The 25,100-nt window shown below is 40.9% G+C and overlaps 1 protein-coding gene across 2 annotated transcripts in view; it reads left to right on the top strand.

The window, feature by feature from the left end:
* Positions 1–24,896, top strand: part of LOC136441512 (leucine-rich repeat-containing protein 4C-like) — a 36,843-nt gene extending 11,947 nt beyond the window's left edge. Inside the window, exons 1-2 of one of the 2 annotated variants that reach the window (XM_066437844.1) lie at positions 259–760; positions 22,036–24,896. In XM_066437844.1, the coding sequence (XP_066293941.1) occupies positions 22,422–24,338 (1,917 nt within the window). In that variant the 5' untranslated portion in view covers positions 259–760; positions 22,036–22,421 and the 3' untranslated portion in view covers positions 24,339–24,896. Of the gene's footprint in view, positions 1–258; positions 761–22,035 lie in introns of those variants that run through there. The other variant, XM_066437845.1, reaches the window with a different exon arrangement.
* The last annotated feature ends 204 nt before the right edge of the window (positions 24,897–25,100 follow it).

Here is a 25,100-nt window from a genome sequence, read left to right as displayed (position 1 = left end):
TCTATCGGGAGACTGGGGGCCTGGGGTTTTCCAAAAAGTCGTGTATTTCTAATCCCTACTTTCAATCATGCTTTTCAATTAACCTACATGATCAGTGGAATCCAATCTTTGGGGAGCCCGACTGTTGATACTGTTTACATAGTGATAGTGTTATTAGAGATGTTCTTTTTCTTTAGCTTTATACTTCTCGACAACGGAGCATTGTCCCTCCCATTTCTAAGATGGTTTCATCCTGGCCTGACGTGGGCCTGCCCGGGATCCACCGCCCAACCCAGCGCGCACCTGTCGACCGAAGCTCGGCGAGGCTCTGCCACATCTGCACCCCGAACATCATCCATCAACCCCTGCTTCACAGGGAAGAACGGCAACTCCGTGCCTCGGTAGACAAATAAGGCGGACCTTACTGGCAGGGTGTATCTTCTGCTCAATTTATCTGACCTGTCATTTGGGACTGAAGGTGTTAGGTTGGTGTGGCTTACTTGCTACAAAGTCCCGGCGCTAGCCGTTTCTGGACAGCTATAGCTGCTGCTCAGAACCACCCCGTTGGTTTGCCGGAACGACAGTCAGCTAGTGAGAGGAGACGCTAACAAGCAAGCCGCTGGACTGACTTTTTCCCAGCGGTGTGCCGATTAGTCTAGAAGGTTCTCTCCTTTTTCTCAGACTGATGGGGAAAATGGAGTCCGCTCGATCACGTCTTGCTGTGAAGTTCCCATCTTGGTATATCGGTGCGCGATGACGACGTGATGAAGCTGAGATAGAGGTAAGATGCAGATGAGAAATCTCCGTCCGTTCTTTAGAAATAGCCGTTTCACCTCATTCCGTACGTAGTGCTAAAGCCGGGGCAACATGCTCCCCTTCAAAACACAAATTTTAGGATTTTCCATCAGTTTTCTTCAAAAGCCTTAGGCGATTTCTTTCTCAACGACATGATGGAGGTAATTATGTTATAAATCTTTTATTTGTTTATCTATCTAAGAAAAATTATATGTTTGTTTTCTTGAAATAGGTAAATTTTTCAGCCGATTTGTCTTTCTTCCGGTTGGTTCCCCATAAGTCAAGCTCGCTGTCAGCCCAAGTGCTGACATCGCCGTAGAATTATGTTCCTTTGATAGCAGATTTTAATTACCGTTCTGGCTCAGATGCTCTCTTGGCAAGGGATTCGTGGCTTTTTTTTAATATCTAACAGACATTTATAATAGATTCTAATCTTCTAGTGTTTTATATTCACGATTTCCCGTATTTTACCTGCTTTGGCGATACATCAAGATATATGTTTATTGGCAGGAAAGGCTGAGGAGCTTTTTGTGGCACTTCGGTACTGAATGTCGGGTCTATCTTCTTAAGAGACGTACAGATGGCAGGAGTCCCTGAAATCTTCCCTAGATATTTTCATCTTTGTAAGGTTAAGACATACGAGCTGCTTTTGCTTAGCTGCAGGGGTAAATATAAATGCCGTAATAGCAGCATTCTGGTACTGTGTGGAAAATTCAATCTGCATTGCATGCGTGGACCAGCGAAGAAAATGGGGTTTGCTGCCTCAGGGTGTGTCTATTACACAAAGGGTCGCCCGCACTTTGATATCCCGGCGGCACTTCTTTTCTCTGGACAAACTACATAAAATGGCGACAAGCATATGAATTTTCCTATCTTTTATAATCACCTTTGATGATATATATCTTTTCAACCCTATCATCAATAATGGATCGAGTGCCTTGTAAAGAGATACTAATACCTTTTGATGCCGGTACATGGATGTTTGTGAGTCTCTTTATGATGTTAAATGACTTAGCTTCAACAAATCTAGCAGATTGCGTTAAATCATTTTTCCTAGAAAATGTCATGTCCATGTGCATGCTCCCTTCGCCATATCAGTTATTTTCTACGAGCTAAAAGCGCAGAAATGAAGAAAAAACTACTAGGTTTTAGATACGTTGATGAAGGTTATAAGATACGCCAAAAATAGTAACTCAAGCAACTGGATGAAATCTTTAAACAGTCAGACGTTACAGACAGCATCCGCTATCTTTCGTCAGTGACTAAAGAAAGATCTGGTAGAACTAGGTTTTATACCAAACTCTGAGTAGATATGTTAATGAAGTGAAGGCAATTCCAGATGGTTCAATTGCTGCTTGAGTAACTATTTTGGCGTACTAGATTTAAGGTATAAACCACAGTTGCAGGAAATGCATATAAGCCACGAATTTATTGTTACAACCAGGGAAACCATGATGATACTCTGACATGCCGGAAGCTCTTCTTTCTTGCTAGACTTATCTTCGGTAAATCAGATGACAATTTACGGTTTTAATGTTTGGTGTTACTCAAAGCTCAGTAAACTTTCTTTTTTAAGCCAAAGTCCTTGGCCTTCGAAGTTTCAACCCAAAGTCGATACTACCAGAACTATAAGTCAATTTAAATATGCTACATGCTCGATAAGTCATGCAGCGTAGGTAGACCGCCCCGTAGATGCACCTCCCTCTGACGTATGCAGTCCCTGTGCACAGACGCCATCAATCAGTCTGATGTTATCTTTGGTAATTGTCGACAGATGGAGAATCTGTATGACATATTGGCCTCCAGATACGTCAGGCAATCTGTTTGGAGATGCATTAGACCGGAGACTAGTAGTCTTTACCTTTAGTATGTCTGCATGTACGTCTGTAACAACGTATGTTAAGGTCAAATTTCTAAACTAGCGATCGGTTGGGCAGTTTGTGGAACAAATTTTCTGATATACAGTAGAAAAAACGGTAAAACTCTTAGTTAAGAGCATAATTCGTGAATATTTCTATATACACGTTAATTAAGAGATGACAGCAGACAGTCCGGCTGGGCCCCGGTTTGGAAATGTGACCCAAGACGCCTGCGTTATATCAAATAAGATACTGGTACAAGTTCCACCACATTGCAAGCTATAAAAAAATCGTCATACCTATGCCTAAGCAGCAATGCGGTGACTGATGTTTATGTTTGAAATAAACTAGGTACGTGTTTGATGTGAATTTCTAGATTGTGTACCAAAATTTGTCTGTCCTTTTTATTCAAATATAATATTGTCTGTGAGCTAAGAAAGTAAACTTGTCTCACAGACTGCTGCCATACAGTTGTCACGTTTGTCCCCAGCAATTATGCATGGCGTCGATTCATGTTTATTTTACCATGATATGTTATGCTGATAATTAATTAGCATTAGTGTTATCACGGTTGGTAGTGTTGAATTTACATTGGCAGGGTATGGTAGACGAAATAACAACAGACATCTGACTTATACCATTTATGGTCTTGTTCAGTACCGTGGAGCGGATTTTGTCAGGCGCCTGGTTAAATCGCCGAACGATCGTCGTACGGTTGCCAACTCGGAGATGTCTCGGAAAAGCAGTGCATGTGTCGTACAAATTCTTCCTTCTTGTTGTGATTCTGTCTCAGATCCTTGTCGGTAGCTGGTTGTGCCACAACCTGCTGTCAAAATCCTTCGACATTAAAATCGTACGACGACGTACCGGAATATGAACGCACCATAAGTCAGAAATTCATACGCTTGCCATATCCGATCTGTGGCACGCGTTACATTTACACGTCCATACAAGAACAAGGTAGCAAATGCATGCTCTCCTCTGTTCAGACTGTGACCCTTACAGCTGGTGTTCGACTTAACGTACACACGGATTTCATTCCACATTGATTCGCAATGAACTGTCTGGCCCCGGCTTGGCATCGCATCTGCATAATCTAATCGATCCCACTTGATTACCAATCCCCCGCAAGCGAATTAGCAGACAGACACTGCACATCTGTCATCTCTATATTGGAACCTGGTCCACTATAATTGCGCATCGACTTGGACATAAAATTCTTGTGTGAATGGGGGTGACATTGTGTAAGGTATTGCATTGGTAGTGCTTCAGTCCATTACAGCCAGGTGTAAAGGACCCCCGTGCATTATACCATAACCCGCGGGAATGGCATACTCCTAGGCCATAAGTTTCTGACGCTTCCTTCCTCCTACATTAACACCTTCAAGAATATGGCCAGCTAGTCATTCATCACTGGAAACATAGGAGCGCCGCTTTGGGCGAAATTCGCACCACAGAACCCATTTGGTAGACGTATGACAGCTTGAAAAGGCAGTGGGGTTGCTCTCAACATAATGGAGAGAGCATCTTCCCTGCTGATTGTAACGTACAGACATTAAGTTAATAGGACCCATACTGTTTGCCGAACTATACAATTTTGTGAATGTATAGGAGGAAATACGTTGATGCGTGTTAGATATTAGATATGGCTTTCCATGAACTACAACGAGAGAGAGTCCGTTGTGAACGATAGGTTTATCCAAGCAATAGTTCTACATAAATCCTAAACTGTACGTATTTTCTCGATCCTTTTCGGTGAATGTAGGAAGAAGGATAAACCATAGTAATGATGAATCCGTTGTAGACATAGCTCTTGCTGAACTACAACTGGGGAACATGTAAAATAACAAGTTCAGGTTTATCCTAGTAAACGTTGGAATGAAGACACACACGTACCGCACCAAATCTAGCTTATAGCCAGTCAAACGCAACGCACATAGGGTGCAAATGTGGCGTGGCGAAATGGTGAGCTGCCGTTAGTCCAAAATATCATTGTTCCAACGGATAGCTCTACCCGTTAAGGTAATAGATTGTTAACCACTGGTTCAACGATTTTGGTCCGGTGGTAGCCTCATTGTACCGCATCGTTTGCTTCCAATCTTGTACCTTGTAACATTATGTACGAGATTATACCTCTGTGACAATGTGTCGTACGTTTATTTCATTTAAGGCGTTTCAGCAAATAAGGCAAAATACATAGCGTAATGCAGTAATGGACACAACGGATTGACTTCAAAGGATCATAAAGAAAAAAGTACATTCGAGTTTCAGAAATCACATCACGTACGTTCCCTTAACAGAGGTGAGCTGGAAGCCTTTTAAGGAGGTCCTTGCATTTCTATTGAGCATGCGGGGGCACGTTCGACAGTAGCAAAGTTTATTTGATTTGTTGCCAGATTATTGCATTGAAAAGCCTGTCTGATACTTCTCTATACCAACGGTAACTTCGTTGACACCTTTTCTTTGAATTTGACAGCTGCTTCGGCTCCTCGTAGCTTAGAAGTTCAAGCAGTGAACTTAATGGAATTGAAATTTCCTTGTACTGTCTGTCAGTATTTTGACGTGTTAGACATGTTCGTGATCATAAGATTTAAAGGTAAACGTGTTGGAAACTTCCAAAAAAGTGCTAGATGATCCTAGATCAGTTTTTAAGATACTCATATCCGGTCACGTACGTCATACGATTGTCATGCGAAGGGAAATTGAATAAAAGTTTTGACAACAGTGGACATGTCCTACCAAATTCAGCAGCCTTGTTACGAAAAAGGTTGTCTTAGATAATTGTTTGCTGTATGTTCTGTCACAGCATGCTTAAAAATTCTACGATATCAAAATGGTACGGCGGCCCCCTCTCACTGGACCCGAGGCACGCTGGCGGCGTCGCTGCGCCCTAAACTGGATTTGTGTTACCCTTGACTTTACAATGGGAATATCATTCAAAACGTACAAGTATGACCATAAAGATAGCAAAACACACAAAGCTTAAAAATATTAGTTTTTGTCGATGAAATTCGTTAAGTGCTTTGTCAATTCGATTGGCCGCAGCGACGCCGCCAGCGTGCCGCGGGTCCAGTGAGAGGGGGGCTTTAAGGGTGGTCACGTTCATCATAGGGCGCAGTAGGATTTTGATGTCGTAGACTATTCAAACAAGCTATGACAGAAACAACCACCGAAATCAATCTAAGACAACCTTTTTTTTCGTAACGGGACAGCTGCATTTTGATACGACACATGTACGACTATTCTTATAAGAATGTGTTGAATATGTGACCGTCCAACTATCGTATTGTGACCGGGTCCTAAATTGCGTCCCAAATACATAGTAATAGCACCAATGGTGGAAGACTTATTGATTGTTGCACAACTCATTAACTGTACGACAAATGCAATATGAGAGGTGGCGATAAACGTGGCATATGGGTACAGGGGCGACGTTATTGACAACGCCAAGTTCAACGACGTTACAGTATGTCTTGATTGAATAGTTACCGTGAATGGAGAGTCCACGGAAGCCCCTAACACTGCATCAGTATGTTTTCATTGCTGATGACCTTGGGTACAGACAAGACGACAATATTCCCATGATCTTGTCACTTTAGGGAGAGAGTTATGGGGTGAAATGTCGCGGAGTCTCGCGATAAAGGACGATGTGATCATCAAATCCGATAGGCTTCCCCATTTATTAAGAAGAATCGGACATTTTATCATATTACCCGGGTTGATCTAGCCGGGGAAGATCTCGGGGAAGCTTGTACCGGCGGATATGTGGTGTTGTGGATCAATATTCCTCTGGCATGTCCAGTTCACTCCGCATGGACCATTCATTTTGATACTTTCCTGCTGGCCAAGTTCATATTTGGCGGGAGCGAAATTACTCAGTAGAAGTGCACCTGCTTTTATTAAAGTGAAAGTTATGAGTATGTTGTAGAGCAGGGGATCAATTTACTCAGACGGCAGAGCGCTATCTTTGCCAGAAGTTCTCGTAAATTTGACATAAACGGCACGCCCAAGTATGTGCTATGCCTCCCACTTACAAAAGGGTAGATATTCTAAGGAATAAGTTATGGATCTATGCTGGTACGTTCCCCCACATCTGTGTTTGCTCGCACGTCTCGGTGTCAATACACATGTCAACTGTTATCTTTTCCTATTCTGTGATAACGGCCGTGCAAGTTTCGCCCCGGCTGCAGTAATCCCCATGATCATCGTCTGTAATAGGGAACTCTATCTGCAGTAAACGTCCCGTAAACACCAAATGGTGTCCATGTGGCGGACGAGAACATAAATCTTACATAAACCTGCTCCTATATTCAGAAACATAAAAGTCGCTTGGCTGTTACGAGTTGGAGTCCACCGGACGAAATAGGCATTCCAATACATCAACCCTCGTAATATTTTACTGTTTTACCGAATCTTCTGTGGAAGTAAGATACTAGTTATTGGACATCCATCAAAGGGACTAGTAATGTTACTGTTTTTTATTGATCATTGTTATTAATTTGCCATTTTCACGTAGCTGCCTTTTAATTTTGACAGAGGCTGTAAAAAGGATGTACAACAATAGTGACTAGTTAGAATACCGATTGCTTAAAGCTAGCTTTTATGTTTGTTTTCAAATTCTTTATTTTTGGTTATCTTCTGAATATACTTATCATGGACCTACCATCAATGAATCAGGTGAATAATTCAACATTCTTATACGTATACATTTTGTTTCAAATTTGAAGAGTTAAATCACATTATGTAGCTGCATGACATGAACATTCACCCGGCTCTGGAAATGGTGTTTATCTTACGTCATCAGTTGAGCTTATATCATGTGATATTTGTTTGCAGAGTGAATGTCAATGAATGAAAGGGTAACCATCTAAATTCAGAAACGTGCATTCATGAAGTCAGACGGCATTTGTTAGCATATATTCAGCTCGGCCAGAAAAGTTTATGAAAAACCTCAGGCTTGACGTCATTATCTCTGTTGACCTTCAATGTGTAATATTTACAGGAACATTACAGTGGTCGAGAGAGAGCCTGACTTGAATCCATTCGCAACAGTGTTTCAATTTCTGCCAACTGTTCTTAAGGAACACCTACTGCAACATTGACGTCCTGAATACATATATTCTGAATATATATAAAAAATTTACTTACTAGGCTACTATGAATTAATAAATGATCTCAGAGCGACTTTTGAGTGTGTTGAAATATACGTTCAGAATGTATAAATGTATGGGTGTATCTCTCTGCTTCTAGCCTCTACATGACGTTTTGTATCCTCATAGTATTGCAAATATGATCTCAGAAGTGTCACGAGGTTCCTGCATATAGTAGAAGCGCACGAAGTGCTATTGCTTCTCACCCCTGTGACCAGGATATGGCAAGTCTACCGAGAGCGTGATTAGACTAGCTCTAATAGGATACATGAAAGAACCTGACCGCACCGACCTCGACAAATATTCCATATATCCTCCAAGGCACAGTAGGAGCAAGAGGTAACACGATTTGTTCCCCGGTTGAGCATCTGATAACGAACCTTAGAGACTGCACTTAACCTAAGCCTTGTTTCGCGGATTGGGTCACAGAAAGTGCGAGAACGATATCGATATTGACATGCACTGTTTTAGACACTCCGAGACTGTTAAGTACGCGCATACATATTTGATGCAATCAAGCTTTTAAAGAATGGAAGGATAAGGATATTGAACAATTGAGTCCGGGTCGGCATTAATATACAGCGCAGGAGGAATATTGATTCTAAGTTTAAGTTGAAGGAGCTCTTCAGTACGTGCCGTGGTATCCAATTTATCGATACCTTTATATTAAATAACATGAATGGGTTAAAAGGTGATACGGTCTGAGATCCCAGTTTGACACAATTCTCTCCTGCACAAGTACTCCTGGATTGGAATGGCAATATAGGATATTGAATTCCTTTAAATGTGTGTGAAGTAATCTCTATACATACCTCTGCATGTCTACCCTCGTTATAATCCTTATTTAGGGACCAAGTAAGTTTCTAAAAGGTCAGAAGGAGCATAAAAAAGAATGACCCAAAAGATTTCTTTTGAATTGTATCTATCTAACCATCAATGGTTGACCTATCGGGATTCTTTCCCCAGTGGTAACGTTTAAGGTTACCATAGATCTTACTAACGCCATCTATGCCCATTGAAAGCATTTATGACCTGAGATAAAGGGATGCTACTGTCGCAAATGGTCTTATCGTAATGGACACTGCTTTAGAACGAGTGACCTAGTTCGTAGTCACTTATAAATCTAACTTTACTTTTGTTCGTCCAATGTACCGTGCAGGATTTCCTCGTACGCATTTATGCTGACCTCCCACTAGTATTGATGTGCCATTAAAGAATCAAGCGTTTGAAAAATATGACCTGAATGTCGATAGCTGTCACTTCAAATCTTTTTTGTTCCATTTCTCTCTTGTTGTATGAAATTGGGACACTTCAACCGAGTGTCCTATGGTCAGACCATTGTGAAATTGTGGCAAATATATCTCGACTTGTATCTTTATCTACCAGCTTTCTTCTGCCGATAGAATGCCCATCAATTTCTTCATTCTGTACCGTGAAATGAAATATCACAAAAATATGCATAAATACTAGAATTTTAGAACTATTGCCGTATGAATCAAAGCATTTTTTTACGTTTTACACAAATTACTGCTGCATTTAATCGACATTATGTGCGTCTTACGGTTTGAAAATCAGAGTTGTTGTACAATAGAATCATGAGGTCAACATTACAATGGCCTTCTGCCATAGGTCGAGGCAGCTTTTAGAGAACCATCGACGGATTGAACTACCCTGAATCAGCAGTTTGACCCATAACTTTGATTGATTGTCTATTAGACCACATTCTGCAAAGTGACATTGTTTATCATACCCAACTTACATAGACAAGACAAGCGGCATATAAGAGGAAACAGGCGGTCTCATTTTCAGATTGATATCTCCACAAGCCATTCATTTGTGTAGCTAGCTGACAAATGGTTACCAGCTAAAGTAGTTTCGATGGCATTGCCTTTGGGGTGAATGTATAAAGGATGAGCTCGTCAAGATTGCAAAAGGATTAGACCTCTCACAGCAGTGGTTATCATGTAATGTGTTTTTGTAGTGGTGCTGTTGCCTTGGTTGAATATACATTACATTGCATTAAATCTAGCGCATTCTTTCTAAATTAGCCTTTTTAATCCATTCTAAAAGGTAAACTTTTCATATTGATTACATTTGCATCTCTGTTGGGTTTTGGGACGCTGATGCTTGCCGCAGCTTGGGGTTTTAGGGATTTGGTTCGTCCTTTGCTTGGGGCCATTGCATCACTGTAGAGCATCGTTGGTGAAGCAGAATCTGTATTCTATTGGACCTGAGCATGCATAACTGCATCAATATCTTTACTTACAACCCCTCTTATGTATGTAAGATAATGTGGCTTAGTAGACATTTGTCAGTGTAAAAAAAGAAAAGCCATGCAACAGATATCCAGCTTTATATCATATACTTTTTATTTCTGATAAAATTTTCACGATCTCATTATTGGCTCGCCGTAAAGAACAAAAGTAATAACTTAAAAGACGACTGCTCTGTGAACGGATCTGGCTTGGAGCCTTATGATATAAGAGCCGTTACATGCTGTGGAAGGGGGATTGCGTATTGATTGGCTACGAGAACGAAGCCAGCTGTTCAAGTCTATGTATGCGTTGAAAAGGGATTTTAGGCATAAATCTCTAATATCATTGATTAAGAAAGCATTAATCCTCTGCTGCCTGGGTATAAATAGCAAATAAGAGAATCAATAAACGTTTTGACCAATGGACTGCGTTACTGAAATGTTTTTAGATGTAGGTCAGTCAATGCAAAACGTTTTTTTGTTTCCTAAGTGGTTTGTGGGAACAAAGACTAAGGTATTGTGAATGTCGATTTTGTATTGATCTTATTCCCTCTAATCACATTTCCTTGTAAAGCACAAAGGATTATTGATTTTGTTATTTTCTTGGTTCTCTTTTTTCCGTTTGTCTATAATTTCATACTAAAACGGCACTTACGACATGCGTATTTTCATTGTCAAGTTCTATATAGGTTTACATTTGGATGACATTATTTCATATCGAAATGGCCTTTTTTTCTTGAATACAGCCCCGCACAGACTAAAACATCTATAATATTTAAGAAATACATAGATATAATACGTTTGCTGACCAAATGTACTAGTACACAAAACTAAAGACAACTATCCAAAAAATTTGGGAGTTCTAATATGCTTAGAGATATTTCATGTGTCAGCACGTAACAACATTAGCAAATGTTCTCATTAGATACCAGATACTATGAAATAAAGCTTAGAACACATTGTTTTGTTTTTATATTTCACATATTGCATATACCTCTCCCAACTGTTAAAAAGTACTGATGTCGTAAATTTAACTTATACATGAGTGAAAACTAAATTGAGGTTGCTGGGTCAAATATGTTACTTTTGAGCAACCGTAAACTGCTAAGGACTGGGCACTGGTGTGACATTACAATCCCCATGTCTGACCCTCAACTACCTCGTTTATCAAGAAGTCGTTGACTTCAATTGCCTTCAGTATCATTCGTCTGGACACCTCCAAAATGGTTCTCCTGGGCCCTTTTCCCTCACGCCTTGGCAAAGTCCCAGTCTTCACATTCAGCAGTTTCACTGGGTGATTGTGAAACGCCTCATTACTCGGATAATCAGGAGGGTCTCCCTTTGGAACCCCTCCCCTGATGCTGCTTAGAGCTTCTCCAGATGACATATTTCCTAATGAGGACCTCCTCACCAATCTGTGGTAATGACTCCTCGTCTTTGCTCCCGAAAGGAAGGTTAACCTCAAGTGTTTGATGAATGGTTTGCAGCTTGAAGTCATTAGTTTTGATTAGACCTTGCAGAAAAAGTTCGTAAAGCAAAAACATGTTAAAAGAATGATGCTAAACTAAAGCAAATGAAGGCAATATTTCATTTTAAGATACAGAAAATCTATTCATCAGACACAAATCTGTGTTTCAAGGACTCGCAACTCGGCATTCCAATACTCGGTGTCAAGTTGATTTGGGACGCTGTAAACTAGCCCAAAGCACGTTGTTTGACTCACATGAATAAAGTTTCCACGTATTGAATTGATTTTTGGAAGCCAACATTCCCTTGCTGCAGGCGGTCTGTTTTGATTAATGGTGCCTGGTGGAAATTCGGTCCATTTTAATTAGCCTGTGTCCTTTTTGCATGCCTTTGGCTCGAAACAATGTCAAACACGGTGTCTTGATCACAGCCCCGTTTTCTGAATACGTTGCAAATCCTGCCATTACAACATTCTCTTGATATTTATTCTTATCTTATTTATTTATCAAACACCTCCATTTATAAAAATGGAGGGGGAGACAAAACAGGTGATCTCTCACCTTTACTATATATGTCTCCCCCGTAAAAAACAAGATACAACATACAAGTAATATAAAAAATATACAAATTAACAGTGCAATATCATTATATGGACTATTCCTGTATACTACTCGCAAATCTATGCATATTTTACTGAAAGATTATAAATCATTCTGAATTTTAGCATGTTCTATCAGGACACTGACCTTTTATATCCAGTGAGATGTCTCATACATTGATCACATTTACCGAAAATAATAAACACAGTCAGTTCCTTTTCTATGTACCTAACCAATACCGATAGAACCCAACCTTGGCATCTAGCCCTTTGATATATTGGCGGAGTGTATGGATTAGCCGACGTTCTACCTGACAGCGTTCTGACTGCTGTACTGCATACTGTAGAGTGGGTGGAATCAGAACACAAAGTGGATAATCCTCACCGGCTGCAGCCTAGAGTACCCCACCTCCCAAACTAATGCAGCCTTCTTAATTCACAAAGCTGCATACAGCTCACATAAATTGCTCTTTTATTATCTTTCCCAGCTCCTAACTTTCCATTTATGGGCCAAGGCCCGAGCACGCACGTTCAGCAAAAGCAATTTTGGAGGAACAATTCGTCTTCTCCGCCGCCCTCCATTTTCTCGTGTACGAGGGACATAGCAGCCATCAATTCATCTGGTGGGTTCCCATTTTGGACCTTCATTACTCTGCAGACAGGCTGGCATTTTCACATGGAGATCGTATCTTCAATCTGTGGATGGAAGATCTCACAACTCCTGATAACGGCTATGACATGAAACAAAACGAATTCCTTGATGAGATGGAAGGCTGCAATGCAGTGCATGTCAGTCAAAGTGGTGCTTTTGTAGAAGTAGATTAGGCAAGTGAATTATGTTTGCATCAAAATCCACCCATAGCTTTTTGAGTGACATAGAGAGTTGGCAGAAGGAACGGATGGCAGTTTTCCTCATCACTGTGATAATGGTGATGCCAAAAGTTCCTCTAGTCTACAGCCCGTCTGTTCGTGATTGGAATAAGAGATCTAGCTCAACTGAAGTTCAGCTGCGAATATACGGGATCTTCCCTTTACATTCTTTACAGAGTTGTTTCTATCTGCTGCTACTTTGATACAAAACAGATAGCATGTGTAAATTCATGACGAGGTTGACCTGGTCAACATTTTTATGCTGTTGGGTCGGTTATTTTGTGGCCGTGCTAACGTTGCAGTTGTGCTCAATACAGTGGTTTTACTACATTTCCGTTTATGGCTATGGTACAGTTGTCTGGATGAAAGAGTCAACCTTGCATCAATAATTATAGCAGTCCTGGGCCGTGAAAATACGCCATAATAGAGCTAAACCGCCTCGAAACCACCAAACGATCCGCCACAAATTCTGCAACAGCACCAAAGGAACGTTCTCGCACATTGATTAATGTAAATTCTGACAGAGGTAGTTGTAGTTTCAGTTGTGATTTAGCCTGCTCTTTCAGATAGCAAACCTTGGCTTTAAATCCATACACGTATTCAACATATCATCAAGTCTTGTACGTGGGCAATGATATTTGTAAATGTATTTTTGAGACATAGACTTCTTTCATGAACCGTTAAAACAAATTACACCGATTTCCAAAGCAAGCAAATTTATAATTGTTCCTTACATTATTGAAATATTATTCGGCTCACGTTTTGGAGGATCAACGTGAACGATAACGGACTAATCCACGCTTTCATCACCAGAGAACCACGTGTGCAAAATCATCAACAGACTCCTGTGACTCATCATACCTCCATCACGGCCTGCTACTTCCTCTGTTTTCATTCTGGGTACAACAACATGCACTAATTCATCACGGTGTGACAATGAAGATAGTTTTCTTTCGCGAGTTTTGTCTGACATGCATGGCTATCCGCGTTGTGGATCTCAAATCACAAGTAAGAGCCACGATGGCAGACCAATCGATAAAGATATGAGCCCGCAGTCAGACGAACCGTCTGAGCTTGGAGAACGTCTTTGTGGCAAGGTTATTCTTGTGTGCATGTCCATGTTTAAAACAGAGAATGTCTTCAGTGTTAGCATTTGCTGTAGCAACTTTCAATGGAATCTGCTTCAGTCAAAAACATTACCATTTTTATCTGTTGTCTTTCATCTTGCTCAGTCCTTTCCTAGGACATTACGTACACTTGGCTGCATTTCTGTCCTCCATGGGTAGATTCCTAACAGTGTAGAATGTTCAGGGTCTGTTAAACCAGGTTTTGATAGTCTGGAGTTGTGTAGCTGAAATTAGTATTGGTGGAAGGGTCAGTGGATACCTTTGATGCTAAGATTTCTAATGAATATTCTCATTATAGAGCGGATAGACCATTCTTGCCAATTTGTACTTGCAAGCTTTTCAAAGGGTTAAGCACATGCGTAACTAAGTTTGTATAGCTATCTCAATGAAATATGGTTATATAGTTATTGTGTGTGTGTGTGTGTGTGTGTGTGTGTGTGTGTGTTTGTGTGTGTGTGTGTGTGTCTCTCTCTCTCTGTGTCTCTGTGTGTTTGTGTGTTTGTGTTTCCGGACTACTGTAATCAGCATAACTCAAGAACCTCTTGATGGATTACAATGATATTTGGTATGTAATGTTGGAGTGTTAAACGTTGATTTTGGGCCCCCTAGTATGTGACCTTGGTACTGCAGCAGAACTTTTTGTATCTTTTGACCTGTACGTGCTATGGTCTTGATTTTTTGTGGCAGATAGCTTGTGATGTAATGAAGAATTGGTTGGTCATACTTTGGTTGTGAACACTTGCAGTTACAGCGCTGCTTGGTCCGGAAATAGAGTGCAGTTGCAATGTTACCTTATGCCCCAGTTAACGTTAATGACTATTCTGATAAAATGGATGAATAATGTTTGTGTAAAACAGAACTTAGAGTAAAAAGTAGTGTTGTCCGGCAAGAACTATTTGTGTAATGTAAAAATAATATGTTTCGCCTTAATATAGCTAGCTAGCACTGCTTGTAAGACTGAAGTACCCCATTGACGACCTGATACCTTCCGACAATACGTGTGACAAAAGTATGAGCCTGAAATTGATAGCGTACAACAGCTTAAGCACAACTTGTCCAGCTATTGTACAATAGCGCCAACTGAATTTCTCTGTGGTTTCCCTTTATTGTAGAGCTTTCCAGTAGCCCATGTCACCCATGGAATGTTACAATATTCTCTAGGTTGCTCCAATGTCTGAAGATTCTCTTGAGCAATGAGATACGAAATCTATCCAGCGGAGAAGTGTCATTCAGAATCGTCGTACACTTTTCCCAATGTGTCTCCAAATTGCTGCCGTAAAACAAGTTTCCCATTAGCTACCCATTATAACAGTGCTAACATATTTATCTTGCAACCAATGAGGTGACTGTTGGGAGTTATGATATCAATATAGACACAGGTAGAGAAAGAATATTGAAGTCCCAGCGGTCGACACTGATCATCGTTAGGTCCCACTGCCCCTCTTATCATCCCGGTGCACCCTTTCCTGCTCTCATTATTCGTCATCGTCCGTCTGAAGCCCATTTTCTGCGGAGAGTCCCGGCCATACATCTATTCTTAATCAAACTAATGACTTCCCCCGCCATTACGCCTGAGTTTGTGAAAAGTGCTATTTAATCTCCTCAGGCCTGAGACATGTCCTGAATACCAAATATCTAGGGTGGCTCTTCCTACCCACAGCAAGCCACTGCTGCTGATTATCTTCGAGAAGACGAAAGACAATGCATCAAAGTGCTTCTCATGTTCACTATGTTAAGCATAGTATATCCATACCACTTGAAGTAATAGATACCCCTCCGGTCCCTGTTTTCTTTCATGCTTGTTCTCATTTTGCCTTATTCTGAAACGTATTTCTATACTACATTTTCAAGTAATTTTAAAAAGTAAATTGTTCACTTCCGGCTGACAAACAAGCTACCCACCAGTTTAAGTTAACGTTACTCTTATGTTATTCTAAAGTGACCATTCCATCCATGCAACTCTGGCGTTTTCTATACTTTCTTGACGGATATTTTTGGTGAATGAAATGATATGAGTAATCATCTATAAAGACGGGGTACGCTCGAGGACATTCTTACAGAAAATTCCGCTACCAAAAGATACATATTTTTAACGTTACAATTGTTCATAGTCTTTTGAAAATCGTAAACAAATTAAACGGCCGAGTGCAACTTATGCTTTGGTGATGCGATTGGAGCTGCGCCATTTTGCCATGGATAAAAAAAAAAACATTAGAAAAGATTCTGGAACCTACGATTTTCCCCACGTTATATAAAAAAATATTACAGATTGACTCAAGATAGCCATTAGCAATCATTAAAGATATTTTCAAGATTCGTTTGCTTTTCATAACTTGATATTCGTAGTTGATTTGATTTGATTGATTAATTTGGCTGAAGAAAAAAAGTACAGCCAGGGCTACCCAACTAGCCGAAGACTATAGTTGCCAAACCACAATCGCTGTACTTTTTGTTTCATCAGTAAAACTTCTGTGATTGCAGGATCTGATTTAGATTGACAAATGCCATCCATCCATTCATTAGTATTCTAGCGATAGCAGATGTTCTGAACAGGGAAGAGGGTACTGTATGATACGTTTGGGCTATCTTGTACAGTTGGAATATCTTTAGCTGATATTTGCCGTCCCTGCGCGTGCAGCACAGTGTGTGTTCTCTTTTGATCTCCGATCATTCATGTCTTTACCCGGTCTCCCGTGCGCCGCGCATAATGAGAGCCGATGGTATGATTACACTGACACATTAGGGAATGACCCCAATTTTCGGAAAGTATGTCTGAGCGTGTGCCTCGGAGGACATCGTTGGTAATATGAGGGGTCGTTCTTAAATCCCTATTCCAGTCAAATTGATGGTATTCCCTGGTTCGGCCTGACTGTAATTTTTTCACGGAAAATGTCACGGTGCGAGCAAGATTTAGTATGTCTGTAACTTCATTAATGTACGCACCATTACCTGGGTTTGGAACGAAATTGGTCTGATGGTACACTTAACTGGCGGTATAAATCTTACAGAAATGTGTCTGAGGATTCCAGGTCTTAACACATTGCCACAGTCTTCTGCCATACGTTATACTTTATTCGTTGGTTTATTTGTTTATTTTCATACCCTTTGGCCTTTAGATAGTTCTACGGGGTTCGAATAAACAAAACGAAATTGCGCATGATAAAAACATACAGACATATATATCACACTGTTTGAATACAAAAAAGATACAATATTTACGCAGGGGAAATGCAAACATTCAGGTATAGTAACACTTTTAACAAACTTTGAAAGTTAATCATGAAACGTCTATCTTAATTCATGCATGAACTAATTTACTCTTTCCGGCTGTGAGTTTTTGCATCATTGTTATATCTTTTCTATTATTGGTAGAAATGAATCTTGCTATTTTCAAATTCAGCTGATCAAACTTTTCGGCTATTTCTTACGGTTAATCAAGTTTACAAGATTTCCTTAACTTTCTGTGCTAACACGCCCACCTAAGGGCTGGTCCCCGTACACACAGCGAAATCAAACCCTGAACCCCAAAACACAAAATGTCTAAAGGATCTGCTGTAAGGAAAATCCATGGCTTCATGTCAACTCTGCGACGAACTTGGCTGACAAGACTTCTATTGGGAAATGTTTTCCACGAAACTACAGTAATTAGCCGATGTTGTTCGGTTTGTTACCTCCGACAGGCTAGCTTTACAATTTGTCAATGTCAGAAACCAAGTGATGCACCTTTAATCTAATTAGACGCCCCTTGTACTGTCCACACTGTAAGGGGCCTTTAGTCAGCTCAGATACTTTGCTATTGCAAGTAAATGAAGCCAAGCGACTTTACTTGGATGATGAAGCACATACTTTGCCTCGTTAAATTGAGGCCAGCGCATTGTTTTGCAAAGCAAAGGGGCACTCCCCGTATAGAATGCATGAATATACAATGATATATATCTTCGGTATTAAGAGCATAGGTCATCGTCTCTAGTAGATATTTATCCTTCTCCAGTTCATTTTCGTATTCGCAAGGGTCGTGTTAGATAATAATTTATTCGAAATGAATACCAGCTAAATTATCAGTAACAAGGACAAGTATCAAGTAGCATAGATTAGTAGCCCCACCTTCCAGACATCCATCCTTCAATCTAAGTGTGCAAAAACAGATTTTGTTTGAAGGTTTTAACTATTCGTGAGGGAAACATCGAATATATCTGTACCTCTAACCCAGATTGCCCTGCTCACATCCATGACTGTTTATGCTGTCACTTTATCTTCCATAATTCAACCTAAGTGTGCAAAACCAGATTTTGTTTGAAGTTTTTAACTATTCTTAAGGGAAACATCGAATGTACCTGCAGCTTTAACCCAGATCGCCCTGCTCACATCCATGACTGATTATACTGTCACTCTAATCAGCAGACAGTAGATATGGTTCTCTGGTCCTGGGCACTGAAGATCAATTATACACAGCAGAAAAGCCAGGTAAAGCCATCAGGTGAGCCTCGGGACACAAATCACGACCTGGTTCGATTGTATATGATGGTAATCTATGTTTGTGTGAAACTTGGAGATCAGCGGGAATGCTACAGAGTGCTTCAAACCTCGACACTGACTTACCATATGGATGTGCCTCTCGCAACGCTACCAAAGACAGGGCTTAGCATTAATACTCTCCACCAGATAATGGAACTGTCGGAAGAGGACTCGCTTATCTGACTGTTTTCTTCCTCCATAATTACTGGGAATAAATGCATTGTCACGTCGGATTTATCTCTTCAACAGTTGGAGGAAAGGCATGAGATGGATATAGAGCAGTGGGCTCAGTGAACTTCGTCCAGGACTAGTGGAGATTGCCATCTTTGCTGAATAACGCTGCGGGGGTTACCTATCACTGACAGGGTTGTCGTGCAGTAGTCAGATATGTATGCCTCTGAATCATGCCTCTAAATCATGATTTAGACAACTGAGAGGGCAACTTCAGTAGCTAAAGGTCTACAACCTTGCTGAACGGGAATATTTGCTTGGTTGATAAGCGTCAGTCTTCTTTTACTTGGGACGGAAAATAACTTATTGTAGTAAGGTGTACAGACGATATTTAGTTGCATTACAACGTAGAGTATAGTTTTGGTTTCCCATTTTCTGTACAGAATGTTTAAACCTGAAATTGTTGGAAATTGTAAGGGCAAAAGGGTAACATTTTTTTAATGGTATATGGACTTCATGTAGGCTTTCTTTTGGGGAATTTTCTGTACATGTATATATTCTATATGTTATTTTATGTGTATCATGTTGTTTTGTGCAGTTATATAATTTAATACCACAGGGGCCACGGGAAGAATAGATACAATGTTAATGTTATTCTAATCATGGATCTGAATAAACCCAAACTCAATTTCTTCCAATAATGAGTAATACGTGGCAGCGAATGACATACCATGGGTGAAAGAAAATATGTTTCTGTATCTCAAAGCAGTCGCTAGCTGGTACATGGAATTTGTTGAAGCAATGTACAGTTATTCATCCGTTTTATGTTGTTATGTCGTTGATACATTCTGAATGTCTATCTTACCAAAGTAAGTTGATGATGGAATTTGTAGATATTTGCACCTCAACTTACTTCGAATTCACCAAACATATTGTCTAGGTCAGTAACCTGACCCAAATAACGTCACTTCCGCAAGACATATCGGCAAAGGCAGGAAATATAACGACCAATTTTGTTGCAAACATCGAAGCGGGTAGAGCCTAACATTTGTCACAATGTCACTTCAAAATATCAAGTGCGCCCAGGATTTTGGGGCGGTAATATCCATTTCTGGCGTCGAACGATTTGTAACTGATGCCTTTGGCCAAACAATACCAATTCTCTAAATCCCTAAAGAGCCAAAAAAGTCCATTACGAGCGTAGAAGCCATTTTGAAGAATGCATCAGACATAGATGGTATTGTTTTTTGTACAGACTATTCCCGTTAGCATTGCATCGCGCTCGTTTATGAAGAGATCCTCCTATTCTCATGGGGTAGCTCTGAGCTTTAGGTAAATCCAATGGCTTTTGGCTATATCCCTTTTGCGCTCTGAAAGGGCTGGATTCTAGTTTCCGTACAAAATTACCGATTTATGGATATCAAATGACATTTGGCTGGGTCACATTCAACGTTAATGGGTCGATTTGTCACCGCCAACATGATATGATAAAACATGGTAAACACTACCCCGGGAACATTACATGGGAATGCCTTTCTCCGGGATTGAGTTTCAAATGCCTGTTGCCAAAATAAGCATCTATGAATGTCGGACAGCGGTGAAATAGCATGCTATGGGCTTGACAGCGCAGTGACTCTATGCCTAAGCACCTGCTAGTGACGCTGCGCAACTTTAAGCAGTTACTTAGCGCACATGTCACATATTGCAACAACTTAAGTCATCATCCTGAAATGCTCAACTTGAAAAAAGCATACGCGCCCAACACACCTGGTAAAAGAGGTTTGAATCATTATCTAGATTACTTCTTCTGTTGGTGGATGAACGTCATTGACAATTTCTGAAAATTGAAGTATTTTCGTAACGGATTTTTTGTAATTCATGCATATGTTAAAAGTCAGGAAAGAAATATCTGAACACAATTCCGTCCTGGGTTTTGACATAAGAAGCAGCAAACTGTTAACTTCAAGTTTAGGTAAATGGGCTTTCTGTCAATTCGATGTGGTACGCGTAACATTTAAACATTTAACGAGAAACGTTTTTTTGAAGACATGTATACTACGTAGATTTATAATTCATATGACGAGGACCCCAAAATACTTTCAGTTATGATGAGAGTTTCATTGACACAACCAAAAGTTCAATGATTTCCGGACGTTCAACTTTAACCTACAAAAATGAAAGACAAAATAAATATTTTTACTTTCCAGTCTAACATATGTACATGTCTAAAATCTTGATACACTCAGGTTGGGTTAAACGTTAGTGTCCGCATCGTTTCTGTTAATGCAGCAAGCTTTTTACCTATTTATCTGCCTTTTTTTACATCGTGAGGACTGTCACACCACTACACTGTATCATAGACAGCGCGTAGTCAGATGGAGTATCATAAGATCCATCCGAATATTGATTCCGTTCAGTCTTCCAGAAAGATACTTCATCTAAATGCTACAACATCAACGAGCATCTTGTGGCCCCAAGCAGTGATTACTGCCACAACATTCCCAGATCCCAGACATACCATATAATGCAATTAACTGCATCCACCAACCAGGGTAACTTCCTGATTAAAAGCTGACATACTGTCTGACTCCAGGTACCCCCACAACCGTTACTTTGCAGAGATTAACGTAACTCGTTGTGTACTTGCACTCTTTTAATCTGACAACCTTGTTTACTCTAGTCTCCCTTCTATGAACAGGACACTACAGCAAATATCAACAAGTATGGCCTTATTCTGAGTCTGCGATCTACCAAATTGCCACATAAAACAGATCTGATAGACTTTACGTCGATATTCTGTTGAGTCATCAGTCATGTCGTGTGCCATTGTTTGTTATCTAGTAATACTGTTCTAAATCAGTTTTATGGATATTCCACTCACTAATACTTCTATGTTCTAGTCTAATATGTTATTTTCAACTTGGTATGCCTTGTCTGATTTCTCTCATTCTCTCAACAACCGCATTATTCATGGGAAAAGTCATCAATTGGCAAGCCCCGTCAGCAAATATTATTCTGAATGATGCATGTAGCTGCTAGCGTGTCAAAGTAATTTATATATTCTTCAAAATGCCGCCAGGAGCCCATCTTTGTACTGTTGAACTATGATGGATGCACTGTAAAGAATTTGCCGTTAAGAGGAATTGTAAAGGATGTCGGCAGACTTGCGTACATTTTCCCATGGAGCCAATACACTCAGTATCTTTCCTCGCATGCATTTGTAACAGCATGACTTATTTTCCATGCACAGATATCCTGACAGAGAGCTACAAATAAAGGATGATCCCTGACTACTTCTGTGACGGGCTTGCGACAACGGCGCTCTCTCCATCCTTAGAAAACCTGGGGAGAAAGGATTTATTGAGAGTCCTGAAAAGAAGATCTACCGAGGTTCATTTCGATGCGCATGCGTTTTGTAACCTTCTAACGGACGTACGATACAGTGCATCCGGCAAGAGCGGCCTCCCGAAGGTTTGCGTATCTGCATTGTGACGCCGGAACCATATAAGTGTCTATCTTCGACTGGATCCGCCCACGGTTCATCTCGGGCGGCTGGAGTCACATGTGAATCATATCACAGACGAGGGACGAAAATATTCAGTTGGATGACGTAGAACAATATCAGATGGGACGGCAATGAATGTGGTAACCTGCCTGCTGTATGTGCTGATGACTACTCGTGTCTTTGTTGTTGTTGAGAGTCAAAGTTGCCCGAAAGGGTGTACTTGTACGTTGATGTACCAACACACCTACTGCGGAGACCAGAACTTGAAGGAAGTCCCGTTCGGAATATCAGAAAAGACAAAGATACTCATTCTAAACAGAAACAACTTGACACGACTCAATCCAAATGCACTACCAGACCTCAAGAATATGAATACGCTGGATCTGACAGACAACTCATTGAGAGAGATTCAAGATGGTGCCTTCAACGGTGTTTCTAACCTAGAGACCTTGGAGCTCTACCATAACAGACTGACCGCAGTCCCGTCCTCTGCTTTCAAGCCGCTGAAGAATCTACAGGAATTGGGGCTCGGCGCCAATCCGATCGTCTGTCTCGATTCCTACGCGTTCTCATATCTTTCGTCTCTTCGGATGCTAGAACTCAAAGATCTGAAGGCGCTCAGGGGGGTTTCGAAGAATGCTTTTTATGGATTAACCGGACTTGTGTATCTGAGCATGGTGTCATCGAATCTGAGAACCGTGCCTTACCTGCAGCATTTGACGGGACTTGAAGAATTGGACCTTTCGCGGAATTCAATTACAGCCCTGACCGCTGAGAATTTCGAAAGCCTTCCGAAGTTAAAGAGATTATTGCTGACATCCAATCAATTAACCAGCGTCGAACAGGACTCGTTTGATGATCTCAAAGCGCTTACCGATGTCAATTTGTCATATAACAATCTGACAAGACTGCCGTACGGTCTCTTTGGTAAGATGACATCGCTGCAGGAATTCAATTTGAGAGGAAACCTTTGGAATTGCAGCTGCGAGGTGATGTGGCTTGTTCAGTGGATGCGCGGCAACATGCGGAGTGATACAAGAGAACTGTGCGGTAAATGCGCCAACCCGGCTTCTGAGAGAGGAAAGTTCCTGTGTGACATCGTCCCAGAAGAAATTAACTGCTCCGTGCCTCGGATTGCCAAACCCCAGGACACAGTCAACGTGACGGTCGGGGACAGTGCTGCTCTGAAATGCAAGGCTGGCCAGGAAACCGCCATCAGCTGGATAACTCCCAACGGAACCACGATTCGACACGGGTCCTTCCGGGTCAAGGTCAAAGTTTTCAATGACGGCACCAACACGTTGAACATTACCAGAGTGACACTGACTGACGCCGGAGTCTACCGATGCGTGGCCAAAAACACGGTAGGAAGCGACAGTTACGCCACGATATTGAACGTCACTGGTAGTGTCTTGCCGACGTACATTGCAACTGAAGTCCCCGTCCTGGAGGAACCGGCTCAAACCGAAGACACATTCGATGCTTCTATCTGTGTCATTCAACAGGACAACAAATCTGCAACAAGCTCCGCGCCACAGTCTAAAGCTAATACGACTTTTCCTCCAACGGTCGACATCAGAATAAGGCCCAAAGGACCCACTATCAGACTAGACCCCCCACAAAACCCCATAACATTCGCTCCTGACCCGAGCGATGACAGTTCGTCAAATGATAGCAATAGTCCGAAAATAGTAGACCACAAAACATACGTCATTGCCTCTATTGCCGGTGTTGTCGGACTAGGGTTTGTCATTTGGATCATATTTCTAATAGTTGCCAAGTGTCCAAGAAAAAGAAACCGGGACCACAAGCCGAAGCCACATCAGAGTATGTTTGCCAAAAGGACTGGTAAGAGAAGGAAGAAGAAGAAGGTTTCCTTTCAAACGTCTGAAAGTAGAATGTCTTGCCTAAGACAGCCTGAGAAGGAAGAAGTCATCACAGAGATTCCAGAAGTCTTCAGTGTGTCGAGTAACTGTAACGGGATCGCGCCCGGGATCGCACCTTACGAGAACATGACTCTAAACCCTGCATCCGAAACAATCGTATGAGTCCATGATGTAAATAATGTAGAGAAAGTATTTCCGCAGGAGAGCCAGGGACATGGACTCTAAACTCTGACTACAACACGTTTACCCACATTCGGTACATACCAACAAGTAGATCGACAGTGCAATGGGCAGTACCAGTGCCAAAATGAATAACTTAATTACACCAGAGCTGTTTAGAGGGACACAATGATTAGATTATAAACTATGGCCCGATGGGGTTATCTCGTGTACACGCAATAAGCAGGGCTGCCGTGCGGTCTCGTGATATTTTTTTCGCTATAATTGTGCAGAGTAATCGAATCACTGGAGTTCGTAAGGTTGACGCAATGTAATCGTTACTGAGTGTGGTGATAAGACATTATAGATATATCCTGTGATATGATTTGATTTGCATTGAGGATTGTAGTAAATTGTTGTGTGCTAGCAGGACTAGCTATATGTAGTATACAGTTTAGACGTTAAGGTAAATACGGTATTGTGCTAAAGAGTATTGGATCACAGGTAATGTCCTCTTGCCATGAATATAACGTTTTACAATTAAATGCCGTCAATAACGAGGTTGATTTGTACATATGTTTTCTACAATCCAAACGATCTTCTTGCACTGCCAATAGATATGATCAATATGTCATAAAATTTAACATTTCATTTTTGTTGTATTGAGAAACTACGAACAAAATAAACTGTCTTGTTTATCCAAATACTCAAATATATCTAAAGAAAGGGTACATAAAGGACACTCATATCATATGTGATACTTAG

The sequence above is a fragment of the Branchiostoma lanceolatum genome, chromosome 9 (assembly GCF_035083965.1).
Source record: "Branchiostoma lanceolatum isolate klBraLanc5 chromosome 9, klBraLanc5.hap2, whole genome shotgun sequence".
In the NCBI taxonomy this organism is placed as follows: domain Eukaryota; kingdom Metazoa; phylum Chordata; class Leptocardii; order Amphioxiformes; family Branchiostomatidae; genus Branchiostoma; species Branchiostoma lanceolatum.
Note: the sequence above shows the minus strand (reverse complement) of the source record. Positions and strands in the feature narration are given on the sequence as shown.